This window comes from Dipteris shenzhenensis, chromosome 24 (assembly GCF_047967505.1).
Source record: "Dipteris shenzhenensis isolate YYH24624 ecotype China chromosome 24, Dip_SZ_1.0, whole genome shotgun sequence".
In the NCBI taxonomy this organism is placed as follows: Eukaryota; Viridiplantae; Streptophyta; class Polypodiopsida; order Gleicheniales; family Dipteridaceae; genus Dipteris; species Dipteris shenzhenensis.
In genome coordinates this window covers 4,831,455-4,856,074 of record NC_141619.1, presented here as the reverse complement: position 1 = coordinate 4,856,074, position 24,620 = coordinate 4,831,455, and the positions used below count along the sequence as shown (strand labels likewise).

The 24,620-nt window shown below is 44.5% G+C and overlaps 1 protein-coding gene across 4 annotated transcripts in view; it reads right to left on the bottom strand.

The window, feature by feature from the left end:
• The window catches only part of LOC147886111 (U6 snRNA phosphodiesterase-like protein), a 98,839-nt gene that overhangs the window by 52,649 nt on the left and 21,570 nt on the right, over positions 1-24,620 (bottom strand). For 3 of the 4 annotated variants that reach the window (XM_087395531.1, XM_087395532.1, XM_087395533.1), the window contains exons 3-4: positions 10,627-10,879; positions 10,379-10,475 (exon numbers count right to left, since the gene is read on the bottom strand). In XM_087395531.1, coding sequence (XP_087251657.1) covers positions 10,379-10,475; positions 10,627-10,879 — 350 coding nt within the window. Of the gene's footprint in view, positions 1-10,189; positions 10,235-10,378; positions 10,476-10,626; positions 10,880-24,620 lie in introns of those variants that run through there. The other variant, XM_087395534.1, reaches the window with a different exon arrangement.

Below are 24,620 nucleotides of genomic sequence, written 5' to 3'. Positions count from 1 at the left end.
TGATGACATGTGGCATGAGGGAACCATCTAGGGAATTGTGGGCTTGTGGATAGGCATGAAGGAATGAAAATTACGTATCTTCGTGTGCATGCAATCCATGAGGAGGCTGGGAGGATATTCGGGATGCCATCGCCTGTGATTTTGCCTTGCCCGTGAATCGACGAAACAAGAGAGATTAGTAGTAAAGACCGTGTCACTTCCTATTTTATATGTGGATGATATGCTCATCACGGGCCCAAATACTCAGCATATTGTAGATTTCAAGACTGATTTGCAGCAGATTTTTGAAATGTCAGACATGGGATAGCTCCACTATTATTTGGGCATTCAGTTTGCTCATGTTGAGGGGGGGTATCATGATGTCTCAGTCCAAGTATATTGGACAGCCCCTTGATCGTTTTCAGTTCGAGGATTGCAAGCCAATCTCTACTCCAGTGGACCCTGGCTTCAAATTCTCAGCTCATGATGGGAGCCCACCATGTGATATCACTCTTTATCAGCAAGCTGTTGGATGCCTTATTTATTTATGTCACACCAGACCTGACTTACAGTATGCAGTATCTCAGCTCAGCAGATTCATGCACATGCCCAGCTCACAGCATTGGCAGGTAGTGAAGAGAGTTTTCAGATATCTCAAAGGCACTCAGAATTTAGCCCTCTTCTATGGTGATCAGGGCTCACTTACCATGCATGCTTACACGGATAGTGACTGGGCAGGATGTTTCGGCACCAAAGTGTCACATACTGGCAATTGTTTTTTGCTTGGCAATTCATGTATCTCTTGGCTTAGCAAGATACTCAGCATATTGTAGCTTTCAAGACTGATTTACAGCAGATTTTTGAAATGTCAGACATGGGACAGCTCCACTATTATTTGGGCATTCAGTTTGCTCATGTTGAGGGGGGTATCATGATGTCTCAATCCAAGTATATTGGACAGTTCCTTGATCCTTTTCAGTTCGAGGATTGTAAGCCAATCTCTACTCCAGTGGACCTTGGCTTCAAATTCTCAGCTCATGATGGGAGCCCACCATGTGATATCACTCTTTATCAGCAAGCTGTTGGATGCCTTATTTATTTATGTCACACCAGACCTGACTTACAGTATGCAGTATCTCAGCTCAGCAGATTCATGCACATGCCCAGCTCACAGCACTGGCAGGCAGTGAAGAGAGTTTTCAAATATCTCAAAGGCACTCAGAATTTAGCCCTCTTCTATGGTGATCAGGGCTCACTTACCATGCATGCTTAAACGGATAGTGACTGGGCAGGATGTTCCGACACCAGAGTGTCACATACTGGCAATCGTTTTTTGCTTGGCAATTCATGTATCTCTTGGCTTAGCAAGAAGCAACCAACAGTTGCCACATCTAGCTGTGAGGCTGAGTACATAGCAGCTTTCACCGCTACAGTAGAGTGTGTTTGGCTTCGACAGTTACTTACAGATCTTGGTATTCGCCAGACATCCTCCACTATGGTCTACACTGACAGCCAAAGTGCCTTGGCCATTGCACGTAACCCAGTGTTTCATGCGCGTACCAAGCACATAGAAGTTCATTATCATTATGTTCGAGAGCGGTTGTCAGTAGGAGACATAGAGTTGTCCTATCCTTCCACAGAGGACAACATAGCAGATCTGTTTACAAAGGCACTTCCTCATCCCAAGTTCGAAGTCTTCCGCCAGGCTTTACACTTGGTTCCCTTTGTTACGTGATTTGACATACCTTGTACATTCATAGATGGCTATATCCTTTTGGATGAACATGTGCCACCATGATCAAAAAATACCAGGTATTCTGAGACGTTTCTAGAATACTTCAGCCCATACCATGGAGGGGGGTTTGTAGGCCATCTTCTCCCAGTTCTAGTGATGCCCTATGGGCCCTAGTATGTGCCTTGTAGGCATAGGTATAGGCACTTTGTTTATTTTGTGCCTTTTATGCCACATAGGACACTTAGTCCTATGTGACACCTAGGACACTTAGTCCTAGGGTCTAGGTACAAGTACTATGTACTTCTTTTTCATAACACTAGTTGACGTGACGGCTGTTCATCTATCAACTCTTTGTACCTTGCACTCTCTCTTTCGTATCACAATCCTACAACCGAACCTCGACAAAGGTTAGCCCTTGGGCTGAACCCCCAGCCAAACCAGGGGGTTAGCTGAGCGAGGGGGTAGCAGCAGACATGACCAACAAGGATTGGCTGAGCCTCTCCTCCAAGCCCCTCCCCTCTACCCCAATCACCTCAGGTAGCAAGTCCCGATATGCCACCGTTGCAGCTATTACATCCTCTCTGTAATATATAACTACGAGGAGGTCTAGACCGACCCATCATTGGGCACCATGAACAAAATTTTTATCTACAAGAGCAGGTAAGAGAGTTAAAGATGCAAATGGCAAATGTAGTAGCTAGAATTCAGGTTCTAGAAGGACCTAACAAGCAAGCAGTCATCGATGAGGTTGTAAAATTTTGCAAGGCTTCCCCCCTACCCCCCAGATAGTCTCCACAGTCAAAGATCTAGTTCACACTGAAGTACAGACCGCAAAGAAGGAAGTGATTGTGGAGTCTGATGCAAAGGTTAATAAGGCTAACATTCAGGAAAAGATTAAAGGAAATGCAGCTAGGCATGATAATGCTTTGAAGATTAGAATAGGGGGACTCCCCAAAGGATGGTACAAAGAGGAGGACTCTTTCAGCCACACCTTAGCACATGTCAAAGCAGACATGCCTAATATAGATTGGACAGTTGATAAGGATGATGCTCTTGATGATGACGATGAACCTAGAGCAACTCATATCTTACAATCTAAAGGTCATGCTATCATTACGCTTTACTCACAGAATCTACGGGTCAAGCCTCTCTTCTACAATCCTACAAGTTGAAAGGAACTAAGATATGGATAGCTGAAGAATTTACACGATGAATGGGTAGTGTACCATGAGGGTGTAGCACTCATTAAAGAGTTTAAATCCAAGCCAAAAGACTCTCAATCTTAAACTGATGTATGGCCGATTATGTTTCTTTCCAAGTCATAATGTAGGTACTCTAATTAATTGGAGCTGCTTTATGCACTCTCTGGGAGCTACCCTTCATGAGACAAAGTACAATGAAGAAAGTAACTCATACAAGCCATTCTCGCTAAGGCCTTTGCTGAGTGCTAAGCTAATAAGGTCAAAAACTCAAACACTCAAAGCTAGTGCTCCATATATATATCTGGGCACCATGGTGACTCTCTGATGAGACATGAAGATGTTTCGTATCTGTGTTAGTCGGGTCGTCTCTCGCTGCGACGGGGGGCGTAGTCTCCGTGATCTGTGTATCTGGTGGGCCGTCTCAAGAGCTCAAGATGGGTAGGGTAGGGATGGGCTGGACCTCTATCATACGTGCTCTAGTCAACTTCTGCATCGTGCATGGTCTCTATGTCTTTGGCTCCACTACTTTCCGCCACCTCTTCCCGCTGATCCATGCTCATGTTGGCTATCTCCTCCTCTACTCTACTTGTCCCGAGGATGACTTGAATACAAAGAAGTTGGTGACGTGTCGTTGTGCATGGTCAGATTCCTGTGGTAGTGTCACCTCCTGCCGTTTGAACTGCTAAAGTAAGGTCTCTCTATGTCATCGCATTTCCATCAGATAGAGGCCAATGTAGACTTCGGCACGGGAGTGGATCAGCTGGGATACTGACCCAAACTCGTGCCCCCCTTGACAGAGACAATGGTACCATCCTCGGACCTCATAAGCAAGTGCATAGGAAGTGCTCCTCTGTCTCCACCTCTGCCACTGTGCATGACTTAAAGATCGGATGCTCTCTTGGTGTGCCTGTAGCTCTCCCTGCTTCGACAGCTGATGGGATGAGACCCGCATTTGTCTACTGGCAATTCTCAATGTGTACGAAACCCATTTGTCAAATATTGGCCTCTGGTAATCACTCCATCCTTCAATACTCTCATGAAGTTATCATGATAGAATAGAATCTTGGTGGGAAACTTCTGGTTCGCCCCCAAAGTCCACGATGTATCATGTATAGAGCTGGAGTAGATCCAGCTGTATGATACATCTTGTGGTATCTGAAGGGATGGGGCATCCAAGCTGTACTGGAGAGGGGGGGGGACGGTCCATCTGAATGCCGTGACTTGCAAATCATCTGAATAGCTTGCAGAATGTTTTGAGCTAATTGTAAAGGTATCTATGAAGGAGGTGCAATGTTTCCCCAGAACCTACCCATCTGACCCAATCAGCCCCTTCAAACTCCTCAATATATAGTAGTTCATGTCATGTTCATATATATTACCATCTTCATTCTCATATAAGGGAGGATAGTATGGCGTGGTCTCTTGGTATAAAAGCTTCTTTTTAATGTCCCTTTCCCAGTGATGAATATCTCCATCACTGAGTTCAAAAGCAGTAGGAAGTGAAGAGGTACGTGAAGTTTATTACCCCCAACTTCATGTCACAATACATTGCAAGTTCTCAGAAAAATAAAATGTTGCACACATGATGTGGTATGTGTGCAAGCATGGTGCAAAAAGCACATCAAGAGTTTCTTGAGAAAATCCAAGCCCACAAAAAACACACCTGCACATTTACTGAAAGGGTATGTACACACTACTTTGTAAGAGGACCCAAGTCTAAAAACTAAATCATCGATTTGTACATCGAAGTTAAGAATCTCACTATTCAATATTCATGTTCATAGTCGCTCTCCTGCAAAGCCTGTGGGATGGTGAGTTGGTGCTATATTCAGAACTCCGAGACCCTAACCTGAGAGCTTCTCAATCAGATGCTGCACGTTGCTCAAAAAACTTAAGCTTGCTTTTTGAATAATCACCTTTAGCCTCACGAATCTCCACTAATTAGTCTACCGACAGGGAACTCCTCGAGCATACATGGGTGTCGTCCTCACAAGTGGATCAAATAGCCATTTCTTTGTCGGAGGGTCCTAGAAGTGTGCCTGAAAGCATTCTCTCTCTAGTTGAGCCAGGCTTCTTGTCCACGTGTGAGTCATGGGCCCACGAAGACTGCCCCTAGAAATAGGTGTATGGCTGCATGATCTCAACCAGCTCCCCTTGGTAATTGAAGCTATGTTGATGAAGGACTTAGGACAGAGGGGCAGACTGGCTTCCAACATGACCATGGGACCATGGATCACATACTCAATGTCATCGACCAATACAAGCAGTGATTTAAGCTGATATACTAGTTGGTTTTCATGTTGTCCCATAGACCACTTGGTCTCCCGTGGATGTTAGACATTCTTTTAAAACATTTCTTTTCCTCATAGACAGTTTTCCACTCCTATGGACTCAAATACGCAGCTGCCTTTTTATTGTTTTGTCGCCTCCCTTCAACAAACGCAGCCTTCTGACGATTAGCCTTCTTCTCTATTTTGGAAAATCGAAACCCAGATATCTTGTCTGTGTCATCCTTCTTAGATTCATGTTTCTGTCCAGCTTTGAATCCAGAAGTCCTCCGCTGCATCAAAGCATATGCCGTGCTAGCATTCTTGATAAGCTGAGACATATTGGAGACTTTATTCTTCGTGCAGTAGTCTCTCAACTCCTTAGGCATCCCGCAGCAATATTTCTCAACCTGCTCAACACAAGGAACAATCTGATACAAGCTAACAGGCAACAAGGCGCCCAATTATTAATTGCACCACTCTTTTGGCCCCCTTGTTGCACCCTTTGACCCTAGGAATTAATTGCCTAGTAACTGGGCGCGCATTCAGGATTTCCAAGGACCCACTAGGGAATTTTATTTCTCCAAGTCCCGTCCCATGGCCGGACCCTCGCGCCCCAAAGGCTCAAGGCAGTCACCCGCAAAGTACGGGAGTCGCAAATCGAAAGTCCCATAATTTTACGTTCTCATGACAAGCCGTCAAAGAGTTAAGGCTTGAGCTGGCAAAAGTAAAAGCCCAACTTCAAGTTCTAGAGGGACCTGGCAAGCAGGCAGTAATTGCTGAGGTTGTGAACTCATGTAAGAATTCTCCTTCTACTCCTCAACTAATCTCTACAGTCAATGATATGGTTCATATGGAAATACAATCAATCAAGAAAGAAGTGATTGAGGAGTTCGACACAAAGGCAAATAAGACTGATATCCAGGAAGAGATAAAAGAACACGAAGCTAGATGTGATAATGCATTGAAGATTAGAGTGGGGTGGCTCCCTGAAGGATGGTTCAAAGATTCAATGAGACTTTAGCACTTGTCAAAGCAACCATGCCTGAAGGTTGATGATGATAATCATGATGATGATGACGATGATGGCCGGGCAACTAATAACCGGCACTCCAAAGGACATGCTATTCTTACACTTAAGTCACGAGATTTACGGATCAAGCTTCTTCGACAATCTTACAAGTTGAAAGGGACCAAGATATGGATAGCTGAGGAACTTACACGAGCTCAATTGATGAAAAAGGCAATGGAATTAGCTAAAGCCAGGGCTGCTAGGAAGGATGGAAAATGGGCAGTTTATCGACAAGGCATAGCACTAATCAAAGAGTTTAAATCCAAACCAAAAGACTCACAGTCTTAAATTGATGTATGGCTGATTACTCTTTCAGACTATTATGTAGGTACTCTAAATAATCGGGGTTGCTTTTGCACTCCCTCGGAGCTGCCATGTGCCCTCCAATAGCCGCCAGAAGCCAGAAGCCCCTAACATTCGTTAGCTGCCAGCCGCCAGTCCCCCCTAGCCCGTCGTCACCAACAAACCCTCCAATCCCGTCGTCAACAACAAACACCCCCCCCAATCCTAACCCTAACCCTAACCCCGAGTTGGGCTAAACCCTAACCCTAACCTTGAGTTGGGCTAAACCCCCAACCCAACCTGGGGGTTAGGTTCAACTAGGAGGTTCTACAAACAGCCAATTATGGACTGGCCTACCCTCTCCTCCAAGTCCCCCTCAACTCCTTCAACCTCCATCAGGACTCGTTACTCTACAGTTGCAGCAATGACACCCTCTCCGTATGCACACAATTATCAACAAGAAGGCTCCAAATGACCATTCCTTGGGCAACAGGATCATATTTTTTATCTACAGCAAGCAGTGAAGAGCTACGATTGGACCTAGCAGAAGTAAAAGCTCAACTTCACATTCTGAAAGGGCCTGGTAAGCAGGCAGTAATTGATGAGGCTGTAAAATCTTGTAAGGACTCCTCCCCTACCCCATAGCTAGTCTCTACAATCAAAGATCTTGTTCACATTGAAGTACAAACTGCTAAGAAGGAAGTGATTGTGGAAGTGGATACCAAAGCAAGTAAATCTGATATTCAAGCAGAGATTAAAGAACACGAAGCTAGATGTGATAATGTGCTAAAGACTAGAATAGAGGGACTTCCAGAAGATTGGTACAAAGAGGAGGACACTTATAGTGAAATATTGACAAAGATCAAAGCAGGCTTGCCCAACATTGAATGGACGGATGATGATGGGGGGATGATGACAACTCCAGGCCCGCTTCTATTATGTACTACAAAGGTCAGGCAATCCTTACACTTAGTCAAAAGATATGCGAATCAAGCTTCTTCGACAATCTTACAAGCTGAAGAGTACCAAAGTATGGATAGCTAAGGAGCTTACACAAGCTCAACTCAAAAATAAGGCAACTGAATTAGCTAAAGTCAGGGCTGCCAGAAAGGATGGAAAATGGGCAGTTTACCGTGAAGACATAGCCCTAATCAGAGAGTTTAAATCAAAACCAAAAGACTCTCAGTCTTAAACTAACGTATAGCTGATTACTCTTTTAGACTATTATGTAGGTACTCTAAATAATTGGGGGTTGCTTTTGCACTCCTTGGGAGCTGCCATGCGCCCTCTCTAAAGCAGTTGTACTAGAGAGTTTCTTGCTGTCTCATAGACCTTTTGGTCTCTAGTGGACGTTAGTAGACTTTCTTTCTTTCTTCTTTCTTTCCTCCCTAAATCACGGATGCATCAATTTTACGAGCAAAAACCTATGAGCAGGTTTATCCGAGCGTGTTTTTCAAGAGATTTAAAAAATTGTATTTCTTTAGGAAACATGGTTTTTACACTTTTATTTCACTAGAACTAGATCCCTTTCTCATAAAAATATGTAGACTAGTCACTCATTCATTTTTACATAACATAAATTTTCTTATTCATAGACATCCTTTTGTACCCCTGTTATTACCTTTAAAAAGTGTTGAAAAATAACTCCTTTAAGAAACATCCCTCATAATCACTCTCAATGTAATAATATTATACATATATAATTACTTATTAAATACATTTATATCATATGGCAATATCTTTCTAGTGTTTCTATAGCATAAATAACAAGATATTTATGGACATGTTTCTAAAGAAGTTTAAATTACTATAACAAAGTATTAACTTGGGCTTAGTTTCACCTATCGAGGCGAGCCAGTGTAGATAGTGCAGTCGTACACATATTTGGGAGCAGTCTTCACAAGGCCCATCTTCACAATGACCCATGCAACCCAGGCACGGCTCACACGAGGGCGTAGAGCTTTGGCTAGACTAGAGCGACAATGCTTCCACGCGCACGTCCAAGATCCACCGACGAAGGGCTGGCTTTTTGACACACTAGTGCGACCGACTACCATGTATGCAGCACCGTTCTGGAGATGTGATCTTCCAAGGACAAACTGGAGGAGCTTCGAGCGGCTACAAGTGACAATGGGGTCCATGATGATCCGATGTAAGCCCTTAGTCCCACATGAGATAATACAGGTAGAGCTCGCCATGGCACCTCTCCAAGTTGATGCCATCTTTCAGACAGTGACTTTCATCCACAGAGTCAAGGATTTACCCCACTGGAGACCTCCGAATTTGGCCAATACAGGTAGAGCTCGCCATGACACCTCTCCAGGTTGATGCCATCTTTCAAACAGTGACTTTCATCCACAGAGTCTGGGACTTACCCCACTGGAGACTTCCCGAGATTGGCCCTAGAGTCATCCAGACGGCTAGCAGAGAGCGGGACAGACACATGATATGCACGCATATCTACATGGCTTGCCAGGCACGGTATCCAAACGGACAGGCTTCCCCCCTTTCAGTACAGCATGGATGCGCCTATTGAGTCAATCCCACAACATGAGATCAACCGTATCATACGGTTAGACCTCCTCCAACTTCATACATCCCACACTTGGGGGGAGGACCAAGAGCTCCCCACCAAGACCCAGTTCTACCGCGACCACTTCTTGAGAGTATCAGAGGAGGGATTCATGATCAGACCTCAGTATCTCAAGGACAGACGAGTCTCCCATGCGCTGAGGATTGCCATTGGTCAGATGCGGGTTTCATCCCATCAACTGAGGATCGAGGCTAGGAGAGCAGCAGGAATACCCAGAGAGCAACGGGTCTGCACGCTATGTACGTTGGGGGCGGTTGAGACAGAGGAGCATTTTCTTTGTGTTTGCCTAGACTACTACGAGATCCGGGGGTGCTACCACTGTCTCTACCTAGAGGAGAGTGGCTTCGGCCCTTTATCACGACATCCATTTCCATGACCAGGTCTGTATCGGGCTTTACCTAATGGAGATGCGTCAGCACAGGGAGACACTACTACGACTGATCAGAGAGCAACAGGCAATGGCCAAACCACCGTAATCCGGCGCTCTCTTACTTCTTGCTGTAGATAATAAATGTGCTCCTGCAGGTCTGATCCAATCCTTCGCTTAAAGTATAGTGCATATGGGATGGGTGTCGCTGATGAGGCTGCAATATCAGAGCACGAGGGCTTGCTGACTGGTGTGGTGGTGAGTTGCTTCATCTTACAGAAAGAGGGGGACTCCATAACAGTAGCCTGTGCAATCTATAGACCCCTCAGCTGAAGCTAACCCCTCAAATTGGGGCAGGGGATCAGCACAGTTTGAGGTGTATTAGCTCTCCCCCTTTCTGTTCTGTTCTGGACGACTTGCTAATGTATGGCCTGTATGGCTTTTGCTATATGGCCTATAAGACGAAGGCTTAAGCAGACAACTATACGGCGGCGGCGGCTGTACGGTTGTATGGCGGAGAGAGAGAGAGAGAGAGACTGATTGCAACTTGTACCAGCAGGCTAGATGTAGTTGTGGTTTTCTCGAACAGGCCCGTTTCTGCTGCAATTCTGCCAGATTGGATTGCGAATAGCTTACCATGTCTCCTAGCTGCCGCAATTCTGCCAGATTGGATTGCGAATAACTTACCATGTCTCCCAGCTGCTGCAATTTTGTGGTTGGAGTTGGTTTCAGTAATCCTACACGCCAAAATCCCATGTCCATGACAAGAGGTAACACTAATAGCTCCAATTGGTACTCCCCCTATCTATGGCATGGTCTTACAAACTGAGCAAACAAGCATTTGTCATTGTTGCAACCAAAAAAAACAAGGAATCTCACACCTCAGAAGATCCTGCTTTTGTGACTTCAAGAGCGAGAAAAGACCGAGAGTGGTCATCATTCACAAACACCTCCCATTGGGCAAATTCAAGCCAACACCTGTACGGCTAAACAGCAGGAAAACAAGAAAATCAGCAATCGCATATCCCCAAGTACAAAAGAGACCATTAGCCTGCAAATTTCACAACAAAACACGAAGTCTCATTCAAGGGACATCAAGGCAAGGCATTTAGCAAGGCAGGCTCCTCACCGCTTTTGGCTTGCAAACTTGTGCCGAAGCATAGCTACAATTGAATCAATCTGATGAATGCGAATAGGGACTGTCCGTGACAAGCTTATGTGATATTCCTCTGCAAGTTTTAAGCCATACACCATATCTCTACTTTTCGCATCTGCTGGACAGCTTGGTAGATCAATCCCCATGGACTCAAGTTCTGGTGCCAAAGAAGCTGCCTTCTGAATCAAAGGCTCTAATTGCCTCTTGGCAATGGATGATAAAGGCACTGCACAAACACAGACAAACAAGGTTTCAGAAAGTAGAAGAAGAACAAAAATTCTAATCAAACTATGAAGTACGGAATCTTTAGACATCATTAAAAATTCAAAAATGTTATGTCTGCCCTACTCTTGCTGTCACAACCAGAAATTTAGAGGATCCCAAAGAAGAAATAAGGACCTTATAAGTCCCCTACTTGCTGTCACAACCAGAAAGAAATCTTTAGGTTATGCAGGCATCGCCAAGAGATTTAAGGTGGATTCCAAGAAAACTATCATAACACAAAAGTAGCCTACGCTCAAGAATATTCACAAGTTGAGATTGCTCTTTGGTGTGTGTAGCTCCTGCAGAATGGGGTGCTGCCTAACCCTACTATTATAAGAGGCTCATTCAGAATTTTGCAAAGATCGGTTCTTCACTGACTAATATTAGTTTTGAAGAACCAGTCAAGAATGAGATACATCATCTAACATTTGAGAGTTTGAAAAGATCATTACCCTCTATGTTGAGAGTTCGCTCAACATCATGTGATCATGTGTGCATAGCACCATCACGTGATCATATGTGCATAGCACTAACCTTATAGAGTGCTATAAAGGAAAGGGTTAGATCCCCTAACCCTAACCCTAAAGGGTTTGTATATATTCTATTTTTTCAACTAAATCTAGTGTACAGTTAGTCATTTGTGGTGTGCTCTCTAGTTGTGTCCTCTCTCCTCATCTCCACTCTTCTCCTCTCCCCTCTGCATATTTTGTCATAGTATCAGAGCATGGTTCTGCCTTCCGATGAGGCACCATCCTTCTTGTGAGAGTGATTGAGAGATTGAGAGATCGAGTGTTCTCTTCCGTTGAGAGAACTTCTTCTTCTTTCACTTGTTGAGTGATAGAGACAATTCCGTCCATTGAATGAAAATTTTGTTCATTGCTTTGAGAATTTCCGTCCATTGATTCCTTCCATTGCATTGAGGGAATTCCGTTCATTCTTGAGAGATTTTAGTTCCTTCTCTTGAGTGTTTCTTATTCTGTGAGAGAGAGAGACCTTTGAGTGTTCATTGAAAGCTTCAAGAGCTATTACTGTGTGAAAGAGATAGGGTGAGAAAGAAAGGTTTTAGTCTCATTCTCAGAGAAAGAGATAGAGAGGTGTCTCAAGAGAGTTTGAGAGTGTTTTCTTTTTCAAGAGAAGCCCAGCAACAACCAAGGCTCCATCGACGAGATATTGTGGGCTACAACGAACGCAAGCCACTGCACCAACGGGCCTCCTTTCACGTCGCATGCAACTCCAACAAAGCCTTAAGCCCACAGCTGGCCATATTCTTATGCCATCTACGGCAACCTTCTCCAAACGTGACTCCCGATGGACCTCCTTCTATGCGGCTGCGACCACGGCTGCACACTCCAAGCTCTAGGCTCGAAAGCCCTGCCTCACGTCCTATGTCACATCTCCAGGCGCTGGAGTCTTCTTGTCCAGCCGCGACCCAAGCTCCAAACGTACAAAGCTCCTTTGATGGCCGTCCCTATCAAAAAGCCCCTAAGGCGAGCTCCAACTCCATGCTGCAAGCACCTGCAACGAGATAGGTGCCTAGCTACTCAAACTCCATGGCTCACAAGCAGCCGTCTCAATACCGCATACTCCAAGTCAGGTCTGGTGTGACATAAATAAATAAGGCATCCAACAGCCTACTGATAAAGAGTGATATCACATGGTGGGCTCCCATCATGAGTTGAGAATTTGAAGCCATGGTCCACTGGAGTAGAGATTGGCTTGCAATCCTCAAACTGAAAACGATCAAGGAGCTGTCCAATATACTTGCACTAAGACATCATGATACCCCCCTCAACATGAGCAAACTGAATGCCCAAATAATAATGGAGCAGTCCCATGTCTGACATGTCAAAAATCTGCTGCAAATCAGCCTTGAAAGCTGCAATTTGCTGAGTATCTGGGCCCGTAATAAGCATATCATCCACATATAAAATCAGCACTAAAAAATCAGGTCCACTCCCACGGACATAAAGAGTGGGTTCTGTGGGACTATTTTGAAAACCAAGGGATAGTAAGTGTGCATGAATTTTGGCATACCATGCCCTGGGTGCCTGCTTCAAACCATAAAGGGCTTTTCTAAGCCGGCATACCTTATTTTCAGAATTAACAACCTCAAAGCCAGGAGGTTGTGTGACATAGACTTCTTCCTGCAGATCCCCATGAAGAAAAGCGGTCTTGATGTCAAGCTGGTGCACTTGCCAATGATGATGGGTTGCAATGGCAATGACACATCCAATGGTAGTAATCCTGGATGTGGGAGCAAATGTCTCCTCAAAGTCAATGCCTTGTTGTTGGGCATACCCTTTTGCAACAAGACGGGCTTTGTATCGATCTATGCTGCCATCAGATTTCCTTTTTAATTTGTAGACCCACCGCGTTCCAATGGCATGCATGCCAGGTGGGAGATCTACTAATTCCCATGTGTCATTTTTGGCAATAGATTGTACCTCAACTTTCATTGCATCCATCCACTCTTTGCTGTCAAAAGCATCTTTATGGCACAAAGGCTCTTCATTGCAAGCTGTAGCAAGGAGTGCAAGCTCAAGAAAGTGACCATGCTGTCTATTCCCTGATCTTGTCCGGGCAGCAAAAGGCTGATCTTGTTTGCTGTCCCTCAATGTGTCAAGAAGCCATCTGGGAACTTGCCTTTGCTGTCTATTGACAGCTCTTTCTTCAATGACTGCATCATGAGTAGTGGGATCATTTTGTGCCCGAAGAGAAAGCTGCAAATCAGCATGAGGGTGAGGCTGATTATTGCTTAGTGGAGGGCCTGCAGGAGGCTCATGTTGCTGCTCAAAATCCTCTTCTCATGATGGTAGAGGTAACCAAGATTCAAAGGCATCAAACATGTCAACATCTGGCTTTGCTTTGCAGTCCACAAGAGGAGAAGCTGAATGTTCAGCAAGATCACATCTCTACTGACAATAATCTTCCCAGTATTTGGTTGATATAACCGATACCCTCCACTCTCCTGGCTGTAACCAATGAATATGCATTTGATTGCCTTGTCATCAAGCTTATGTCTCAGCTGAGATGGTACATGAACATATGCAAGAGACCCAAAAACTTTCATGTGTGAAAGTGAAGGCTTCCTGCCTTTCCATGCTTCGAAAGGTGTGATATCCCCAAATTTATTGAGGGCAAATAGGCCAAAAAGAGGGCAAATGTGGAAAAGCCCCAAATTTTGCTGAAATTTTGCAAATGTGACCCAATGTCCTGCAAATCTGACTCAATATCCTGCAAAAAAGATTCAATGTCCTCCAAATGTGACTGAATGCACTGCAATCAAGCTGCTGTACAGACAGCTCAAGTACAACGTATGGCTGTACTGTCAGCTTAAGTACTGCTGTATGGCTGTACGGACGTACGGTGTACCACTGAAGGTACAGAGATCTGCGTAGGACTTGTACTGCAGGTAAGGTACACGGATTTACATAGAACTTGTACTGCATGTACGGGTCTGTACGGGCAGCGCAAGTACGGATCAGGTACCACTAAAGGTACGATGACGTAGAGTACGGAGCATGTACAAGTGACGATGCAGAGTACGGAGTAGAGCCATACGGTTGTACGGCGCGGGTACAGGTGACGACGGATGTACGGCAACCCGCGATACATATGCGAACGATGCACGATTTCAGTACGGCGATGCAGTGTACGACAATGCGCAGCCACTGAAGGTACGGTACACGGTACAATATCCGTTGGTTGTACGGACGTCCGTACTGTTGTACGGGCAGTACGGACCAGAGGCACAGGAAGCGAAAGCTCTGCCCTAATACCACTGAAGGTACGAAACAAGGGGGAGAGAGAGAGTGCAGGTACAAGACGAATCGATTATTGAGTAGTCACATCACAACTTAGATGAGATGAAAATACACAAGTACAAAGTACTTGTACCTAGACCTAGGACTAAGTGTCCTAGGTGTCACATAGGACTAAGTGTCCTATGTGGCCTAAAAGGCACTAACACTATAAGTGCCTACACTTATGCCTACAAGGCACATACCATGGCCTATAGGGCATCACTAGAACCACCAGAAGATGGCCTACATCTACGAGTCCAAGAACACATCCAGGATTCTCACCCTGAGAAACCAGATCAACCAAAGTTTCCGCAACAGCAGTGAAACCGGTCATGCTTATGTACTCCGCATAAAAGAGTACAACAATCAACTTGCAGCAGCAGGAGAGACTATGAACCCCGCAAAAATGGTTCAAGTAATCCTGAATGGACTAGGAGAGGGATATGAGAATCTAGTCCAGAGTATTGCGATCCAATGGCAAATTCCGACACTGGAAGAACTTTAGTCAGTTCTACTTGGTGAAGAACTCAGGATTAAGGCAATTCAAGCACGTAAAGGTCATTCTAATGATCAGGCATTCACAGCTTCAAATAGAAGCAGAGGCAAAGGCACAGGCAGAGGCAGAGGTAGATCATACCAAAAAAGTGATCATCAGCAACAAAATCAAAGTCAGCATCAACATCAGCATCAGCATCATCCTCAGCAAAATCTAAATCAGCAAAGAGAAAATCATTCCAATCGAGGAAGATTCCAAGGACCAGGGAATGCATCCACCAATGTGTCAAACATTCAGTGCAACTACTGTCACAAGTTTGGACACTATGAAAGAGATTGCCGCAAGAAGCAGTACAACCAAGGCGGTCAATCCAGCAGTAACCGAGAGAATTCCCGAGGCAGAGGAAATCATCGTGGTGGACATTCTAGTCACAGTCATTTTGCAAATGAACATGGAAATATGTTTCTTGCAAGTGAGAAATTGCATCAGACTGATACAGTGTACCTAGACACTGATTTCAATCCCAAAGAGGATTACAGCTATCAAGTCGACCAAGTGGAACAAGATCCTTGGTACATCGACAGCGGTGCATCATCTCATATGACAAATCATCAAGAATGGTTCACAGAAATGAAGCCATTAGAAGGACAGAAAAATGTCATCTACACAGCAGACAATACACCGAATCCAGTTCAAGGGACAGGTGTTATCCCTATGAACAATTTCACTGGTACAAAAGGATTAGTCAAAGATGTGCTCTATGTTCCCAAGCTCAACAAGAACCTTTTGTCAGTAGGTCAAATGACGGAACACAATTACAAAGTCATCTTCGACGGTGATGAATACACTATCAGAGACAAATCCAAAAGATGTCAGCTAGTAGCAAAAGGTGTCAAGGAAGGACGCTTATACAGAATGCTAGCTACAGTACCAAATAAGCATGCCATGTCAGCTCAAATGCAACAGATGCCACTATCTGCAAAATGGCGCAAGAGATATCGTCATGTCAACTTCAAGTACTTGTTAGATCTCCGGAATCAGAATATGGCAATTGGGATTCCGAAGCTACAGTTTCTTTGAAAGGTTTACGAAGCATGCTGCTTCGGCAAACAAAAGCGAACCAACTTTGTCAGAAGTACCTCTCGTGCATGAGGTATTCTTGATTTGATACATACAGATGTATGGGGTTATGCCCAGACCCACAACATCAATGGTTCACTTTATTACTTGACCTTCATCGACGACTACAGCAGATATTGTTGGGTCTACTTTCTAAAAGAGAAATCTGAAGTGTTTTTCAAATTTCAAGAATTCAAAGCCATGGTAGAAAACCAGACAGGGAGAAAGATCAAGGTCATGAGATCATACAGAGGAGATGAATACATGTCTTCAGCATTCATGAACTTTTGCAGAAATCACAGCATTCGAAGACAATTCACATGTGCAGATACTCCTTAGCAGAATGCAAGAGCTAAAAGGAAGAATGGGACTTTAGCAGACAGTGCTAGAGCAATGCTTAGTGAAAAGCATCTTCCGAATCAGTATTCGGCAGAAGCAATAGCCACTGCAAACTACTTGCTTAATCGGCTTCCTACCGAACCGATACAGGGTATGACTCCTTATGAAGCATTCACTAGACAAAAGCCACACATTGGGCATCTCCGCATATTTGCATAGCATATGCCCACATATATGATGATCATCGCAGGAAATTGGATGCGAAGTCATGCAAATGCATCATGGTTGGCTACAGTGAAGAAAGCAAAGCATACAAATTGTATGATCCCATCAACCGCAAAGTCATTATCTCCAGAGATGTAATCTTAATCAGAATGAAAAACCTCACCTACACAGCAGATAGAAGCATCGACTTCACAGTCATCTACAGAACAGGTTGATGAAGAAGAGCAAGAATTGCCAGCAACACCCCAAGCAGAGTCACAACAGCTCACACGGTCTACTAGGGAAAGCAGACCACCAGCCAGATTGACATATGCTCAGAAAGGCAAAGCAATTCAGGTGGAAACCACCAACTATGCTCTTATGACTACCATCATGGCTACAGAAGAGCCAGTGTACTTCGAAGACGCAGTAGAAAAGCCAAAATGGCAAACTGCTACGAATGAAGAAATGGATGCTTTGTATAAGAATAATACTTGGGAATTATGCGACCTTCCACCAGGAAAGAAGGCCATAGCAAACAAATGGGTATACAAAGTGAAGTACAATCCAGATGGAAGTATTCAAAGATATAAAGCCAGATTAGTTGCAAAAGGATTTGCACAACAATATGGTCAAGACTATGATGAGACTTATGCTCTAGTAGCAAAGATGGATTCCATACGGTTCTGGATATCACTAGCGACACTCAGCAGATGGAATGTGTACCAGCTCGATGTCAAGAATGCATTTCTCAATGGTTACCTAGACGAGGAAGTCTACATGCAACAACCAGCAGGTTATATTGAACAAGCAAAGGAGAATAAGGTTTGCCATCTCAAGAAAAGTCTCTATGGCTTAAAGCAAGCACCGAGAAGTTGGTACAGCAGAATTGACAACTATTTTGCTGATCTGGGATACATGAAGTCCAATGCAGATCATACTCTCTACTAAAAAGTTCAAGGGGAAGATATTACTATTGCACTTTTGTACGTAGATGATCTGATTGTGATAGGAAGCAAGGATAGCTTCATCAGAAAATTGAAACAAAACTTATCTGCAGAGTTCGACATGAAAGATCTTAGACTTATGCACTATTGTCTTGGAATTGAGTTCTGGAGAGATTCAGATAGCACATTCATGAGTCAGCTCAAGTATGTTAACAGTCTCCTGAAGAAGTTTCATATGGCAGATTGCAAGATTGCAGCCACTCCCATGGAACAGAGTTTGAAACTTACTAAAGATTCAAAAAAACCTACAGTCAATGACAGATACTACAGGCAGCTCATCGGATCTCTTATATATCTGACAATCACACGGCCAGATATTTGTTATGCAGTAAGCTCACTAGCACAGTTTATGGCAAATCCAAAACAGTCTCACTGGAATGCAGCCAAAAGAGTCTTGAGATACATAAGAGGTACAAGACAATTTGGGATAGAATACAGAGGAAGTCATCCACGGTTGCATAGATACTGTGACAGTGACTATGCCGGAGATCATGAGACCAGGAGATCGACACAGGGATATGCATTTTTCCTTGGTCAAGGTGCTATATCATGGTTGTCAAACAAACAACCAACTGTTTCTTTGTCTTCGACTGAAGCACAATATAGAGCACTCACTACACGTGCATGCGAAGCTATATGGCTCAGAAGACTATTGTCAGAAACAGATTACTTTGATGAGTCAAAGCCAACAACAATATACGGTGATAATCAATCGGCTCAAGCATTGGCCAAAAATCCAGTATATCACTCCAGGACAAAGCACATTGATGTCAAAGAGCACTTCATCAGAGAAAGAGTGTTACTTGGTGACATCACACTGCAGCATTGTGATAGCAAAGAGAATGTTGCAGACATCTTTACCAAACCACTCGGTAAAGAGCTATTCGAGAAACACCAACTAGCTCTTGGTTTGACGTAGAGGAAAGACATTCCCATTAAAGGGGTGTGATGGAATGTAATGCTCAGTCCTTCTTCGATTCCCCAGAATCATCATCTTGAGGGAAGGCCTACTTCATGATGTTGATCTTGAGGGAAGGTGTTGAGAGTTCACGCTCAACATCATGTGATCATGTGTGCATAGCACCATCACGTGATCATATGTGCATAGCACTAACCTTATAGAGTGCTATAAAGGAAAGGGTTAGATCCCCTAACCCTAACCCTAAAAGGGTTTGCATATATTCTATTTTTTCAACTAAATCTAGTGTACAGTTAGTCATTTGTTGTGTGCTCTCTAGCTGTGCCCACTCTCCTCATCTCCACTCTTCTCCCCTTCCCTCTTCATATTTTGTCACTCTGCTCCAGTCTTGCTTCTTTAGAATATCTTCATATTTGTACAGATGAGAGTGTCAATTGTATTGGATAGTACTTGTGGACTCCAGCACTACGCCATAGCCTCTTGACCGGCCGGCCACGCTCTAGCTAAGGAAACCAGCGCAACCAAAGCAACCACACCCCAACGATAGTCACACAGGAAGTGGGAGCAAAGGTCTCATCATAATTTATACCTTTCTTTTGAGTATAGCCCTTTGCAACGAGATAGGCTTTGTACCTGTCTATGGAACCATCTTACTTCTGTTTCAATGTGTACACCCATTTAGTTCCAACTGCTTTCTTGCACTAGCTACCAAGTGTGGTTTTGTTGAATGGAGTCAAGCTACGCTTACATGGCCTGCATCCAATGCTTCAGCATTGTAAGCCCTGGTACGTCAAGAAACTCATAGACAGGAATGTTCGTTGTTACAAAACACACATAGACTTTGACCTGGCCCGGCAAGCTATGAATGACTTGAGATCTAGTCGTGTTGGAGCATTGCTCCATAGGGATCAATGCCCATGCCTCCCCGATGAATGCGCACTCTGTAAGCCACTTGGATTCACATCGTGTGTTGCAAGGGAGGGTAGGTTTTGTAGCCTAAGGTCTCTGTGGGAGCCAGTGGTTTGTCCAAAGGGAGACCGTGAGTGGCACTATATTAAATGCATCCGTGGCACATGCGAGCATTGCAGTTTGAAGCTAAAAAAGAAGACATTCAATGTCTGTCCAAATGAAATGAGAAAAGACAACCACGTTGCTCTAAAATGGAGGAGATTTGAAAATGTCAATGTTGAAGGATCCGATAAAAAGAGATGGCTACTGTCACCCAAAAGCACCCACTATCTCTGCGACACCTACAATTGCACAACCAAGTGCCCAACCAACCAGACACGGCTGAACAATTGCAGCCAAACTCTGGTGCAATCAATCAACAAAGCACTTCCAAACATGTTGCCTCAATCTATAGCCTACTCAACCACTGCCCAACAGCATAAATCAACCTTTCTTCACGAGGAAAGAAACCCAAACGAAAAAACTAGCCAGCAACCAATCCGGGAACCGCAAAAGCACATAAAAAAACAAGCCTCCTCCTACCTAGAATCCTCAGAAGCTAGGTAACCGGGGTTGGAAAAGCAAATTCTAGAATCCTAGCTAGATTCTGCTCTGGCATAGCCCCAAAAGCAGCTTAGAAGAAGAGGACATCCACGCCTGGAAAGTTCCCAAAATCAGCAGCAACACCCAGAAGCTCCCCAGAATCAAATCGCAAGTTCCCTGCAGAGCCTGGACAGCCTAGAAAACAAATCGCAATCTCCAACAGCAGCCTTGACAAGTCGCAATCACTTGGAACAGCCCGGAAGGTCTAGAAATCAAATCGCAATCTATAGAAGGCTCCCTGGCAAAAATTGTAATTTACAGCAGGCTCCTAGATCAGGTGTGATTTCTCCTGTGAGCCCTAGAATCAACTAGAATTGGCCCTAGTTGATGGCAATTTCCCCTGGCAAGCTCTGGACCCTCCTGGCAAAAAGCAATTTGGCTCTGGCAACACCTAGCATAGTTACACGAAACGGCCGTTTCGTGGCCAGAAACGGAAACGACGAAACAGAAACGGCGTTTCGTCAAGAAATGCCGTTTCGTAAAACCTGCTTTGCCCTAAACCCTAAAAATGCGATTTCACCGCCTCTCTTCATCTTTCGCCGCCTCCCACCCGTTCCACTCCTCTTGTGCATCCTTGCTGCTCTCTCCACCTTCTCTAAGCTCTCTCCATCCCTGAGTCCCTCCATCCTTTGCTCTTGGACCTCCATCCTTCTCTCTCCATCCTCTTCATCCTTTGCTCCATCTTCTCCATCTTGCAAGCTGCAGCTTGGCAGCCTGCTCTCCAAACTCCATCCCTCCATCCTTCTTCTCTCCATCCTCTCTTTAATCTTACCTTCTACCTCTCCATCCTCCTCCTCTCCATCCTCCTTCACTTCTACCTCTGATCCTCCAGGCTCCTTCCACCTCTCCATCCTCTTTTACCTCTATCTCTCCATCCTCCTTCTACCTCTCCATCCTTTCTCACTTGTGACCTCTCCATCCTCCTTCTCACCTCTCTATCCTCCTCAATGCCGAGAGATGCTTATTGGGTCCACGTCTCCCTCCTGGATAGTTATAAAGGAGGCGGTGGCTCCAAGAAGTGGAGATGCAACTATTGCGGCATAAGCAAAACGGGGTCTGTCACACGGGTGAAAGACCATCTAGCAGGTGTTCCCAGCAAGGATATAGGACCTTGTGAGTTCGTGTCTACTCCAGTGAAAGGTGGCCTAACAGAATGGAAGCGTGTGCATATGGCATCCTTGGTTGCAAAGAGTGGAGGACAAGGGCTGCAAGATGAAGAAGAGGCTGCTGACACTGAGCCATTGGATGATGCCAGCACATTGGGTTCTGCAAAGAGAAGTAGAGGGGCATCAACTACATCGAGCGCGGGTCCTAGTGCTACAAGAACACCCTTGCCACATGGATCAATTAGTGTGGATGCTAGTGCGGGGAAAAGAGGATCACTGCAAAGGTCTAGCATTCAAGCACGCTTGCAAAAGCAAGCAGTGAAGGAGGCCACTAGTGAGCTCACAAAGCTCTTCATACAGTGTGCAATACCCTTTTATGTGGCGAAGACTACACGATGGAGGAAGGCCATGAGAGCCGTAAGCCGCATTGGGTATGAATGGTAAGGGCCTACATATGAGGCCTTGCGGACAAGAGAGCTAAGAAGAGAGAGGGAATGTGTGGAAGACCAAATGAAGCCCTTGAAAGAGACTTGGAAAAAATATGGATGCACACTCTTATGCGATGGATGGTCAGATGCACGCAAGAGGAATGTGTACAATATTTTAGTGTCTTCTTGCAAGGGAACCATGTTCTTGAGAGCCATAGACGCTTCCACTGCAGGTACAGTGATTACAGGGTTGTATATTTGGGAGCATTTACGGGCAGCCATTATGGAGATAGGTGTTGAGCATGTGGTGCAGGTGGTGACAGATAATGGCAGCAATTGTGTGTCAATGGGTGCCATGTTAGAAGATGAGTTCCCTAAGATTGTGTGGACACCCTGTGCCTCACATTGCCTTGATCTTTTGATCGAGGACCTAGGGAAGATACCTTGGATTGATGCCATCTTCTCCACAGCCCGCAGTATTGTGAAGTTTGTCACAAAGAGACCCAAAGTCCTCAGCATCTATCGGGCTTACAGTGACCTTGAGCTATTGAAACCTCCAGCCACAACGTTTGCTTACATGTTCAGAGTGGTGGAGAGGCTTGTGCGAGTGCGCCAGGGCTTGTTGCGCACGATTGTGTCTCGGGAGTGGGGAGATTGGGATGATAGAGGCCAAGCAAAGTCTATCAAATTTTTTCGCATGATCATGGATGAGTCTTGGTGGAATCAAGCGGAGGCATTAATCAAATCGATTAATCCTATCTACACAGTGCTTCGCATCACGGACATGGAGGGAAGCACATTAGGGCTCTTGTACGAGTTTATGGACAAGATTGGAGAGGCCCTCAACAGAAACACTTCCCTATCGCCTGATAAGACTTTTTACTTTCGTAATATGTATAATTATTGCAGTTACTAAATGGCATTTTGTTATCATGAAGCCTGGAATTTTCAGATATATATTATGTATGTACTATTATCTATAGTCTATGAATTTTGCATGCATAATGCATTCTAATTTCTTGTGGCATGATTTAGGGTTGAGTCCATCCGTGCTATATGGAATAAGCGGTGGAATTGGTTCCACCGCCCAATCCATGCGGTGGCACATGTATTGCATCCGCTCTGGCGCAGTCAAGAGCAATATGAGAATGACGAGTTGAAGGAGGGGATGCAACAGTATCTACAAAATTGGACGGGTGGTGACTTGGAGATGCAACGAAGAATGGAGGATGAACTTCTATTGTTCCGCAATCACAGCCTCTCCTTTGGTCGACCTACGGCTAGGCTCCGAGAGACACAGTTGCAACCTGCCTCCTGGTGGGAGAAATATGGCAACTGTACTCCTACTTTGGTAAGAGTCTAAGAGACAAGTTCCAACGCCACTAGTTAGAGCTTAGTCGTTAAGTAATTTGAAGTTTTATCTACTACAAATATGTTTAAAGTTATCAAGTTCCTGATACTTATCTCGGCTTAATTGGCTTATGGTAGAAACGCCTTGCTATACGTGTTCTCTCACGGGACTGCAGTTCCGGTCCTTGTGAGAGGAACTGGAGCACTTGGGCCCTCTTTCACACAAAGAAGAGGAACAGATTGAGCACGGCTCAATTGGAGCGGTTGATGTTTTGTCATTGCAACCTCCGTCTCCTTGAGTTCGCCACCGGCTGCCCCGAACCTCGCCAAGTGAATGTAGACAAGGTGGACGTGGAGAAGATGATGGCCATACCAGATATCCCACAGGAGGAGCTGGACATATACACCATGTTGTATGAGGAGCTGTCAGCACCAGCACACCACACACGATCATACACTCAACCATCTGGAGATGGTGCTAGTACTTCAGTTGCACCCGATGGTCCTGATCCTGATGTTGATGATTCGTCTTCAGACAGTGACACAGATGCCTCAAGCTTATCTGAGGACGCAGAGGATGACGATGATGAGGAGTCCATGGATGATGCAGATGATCAATAGTCCTGCTGCTTCTTTTTATATCATCCATGGGTGCTTTTATTTTGAGTCTTGCATGACTCATGAGTCATGAGTCATGATCATGAAATTTGTGGATCATGAATCATGATCATCTATGGAGTCAAGACATTGGATACTTTCAAGTTTCAAGTTTCACGTTTCAACTTTCAACTTGTGTGCTAAGTTTAAACTTTAAAGTACTTCAAACTTCTAAATTTCAGATTCTTGTAATGCCAAACTTGTTAGTCATGACTCATGATACATGTTGATTTCAGATTATTGAAGCATCATTCAAGAATTTAGAATCATAGAGGCATGAATGATGCATTGATGCTTGAAGGCTGAAGCTTCAAGTATAGATAATTGTAATTTGTATTATGTATGATTTGCACTCTATTGATAATTATATTATGTATAAAAAATAAATTTTTATACATAAATTGTATCATATTGCCGTTTCTTCCGTTTCCGTTTCGGCGGGGCCCGGAAACTCCGTTTCTTCCGTTTCGGCTGGTAACTATGACACCTAGCAGCTCCAACAGGTCACAACTAAAGATCTAGCTCCTTCTGGGGCTGATTCTAGCCTCCTGTCCCCAAAAACAGGGCTCTCTGCTGTTTTCAGAATCCTGTGCTAAAGTTAGCAATTTTTTATTGCACCACTCTTTTGGCCCCCTATTGCACACTTTGGCCCTAGGAATTAATTGCCTAGTAACTAGGTGCACATTCACAATTCCCAAGGTTCCACTGGAGGCTCAAGGCAATC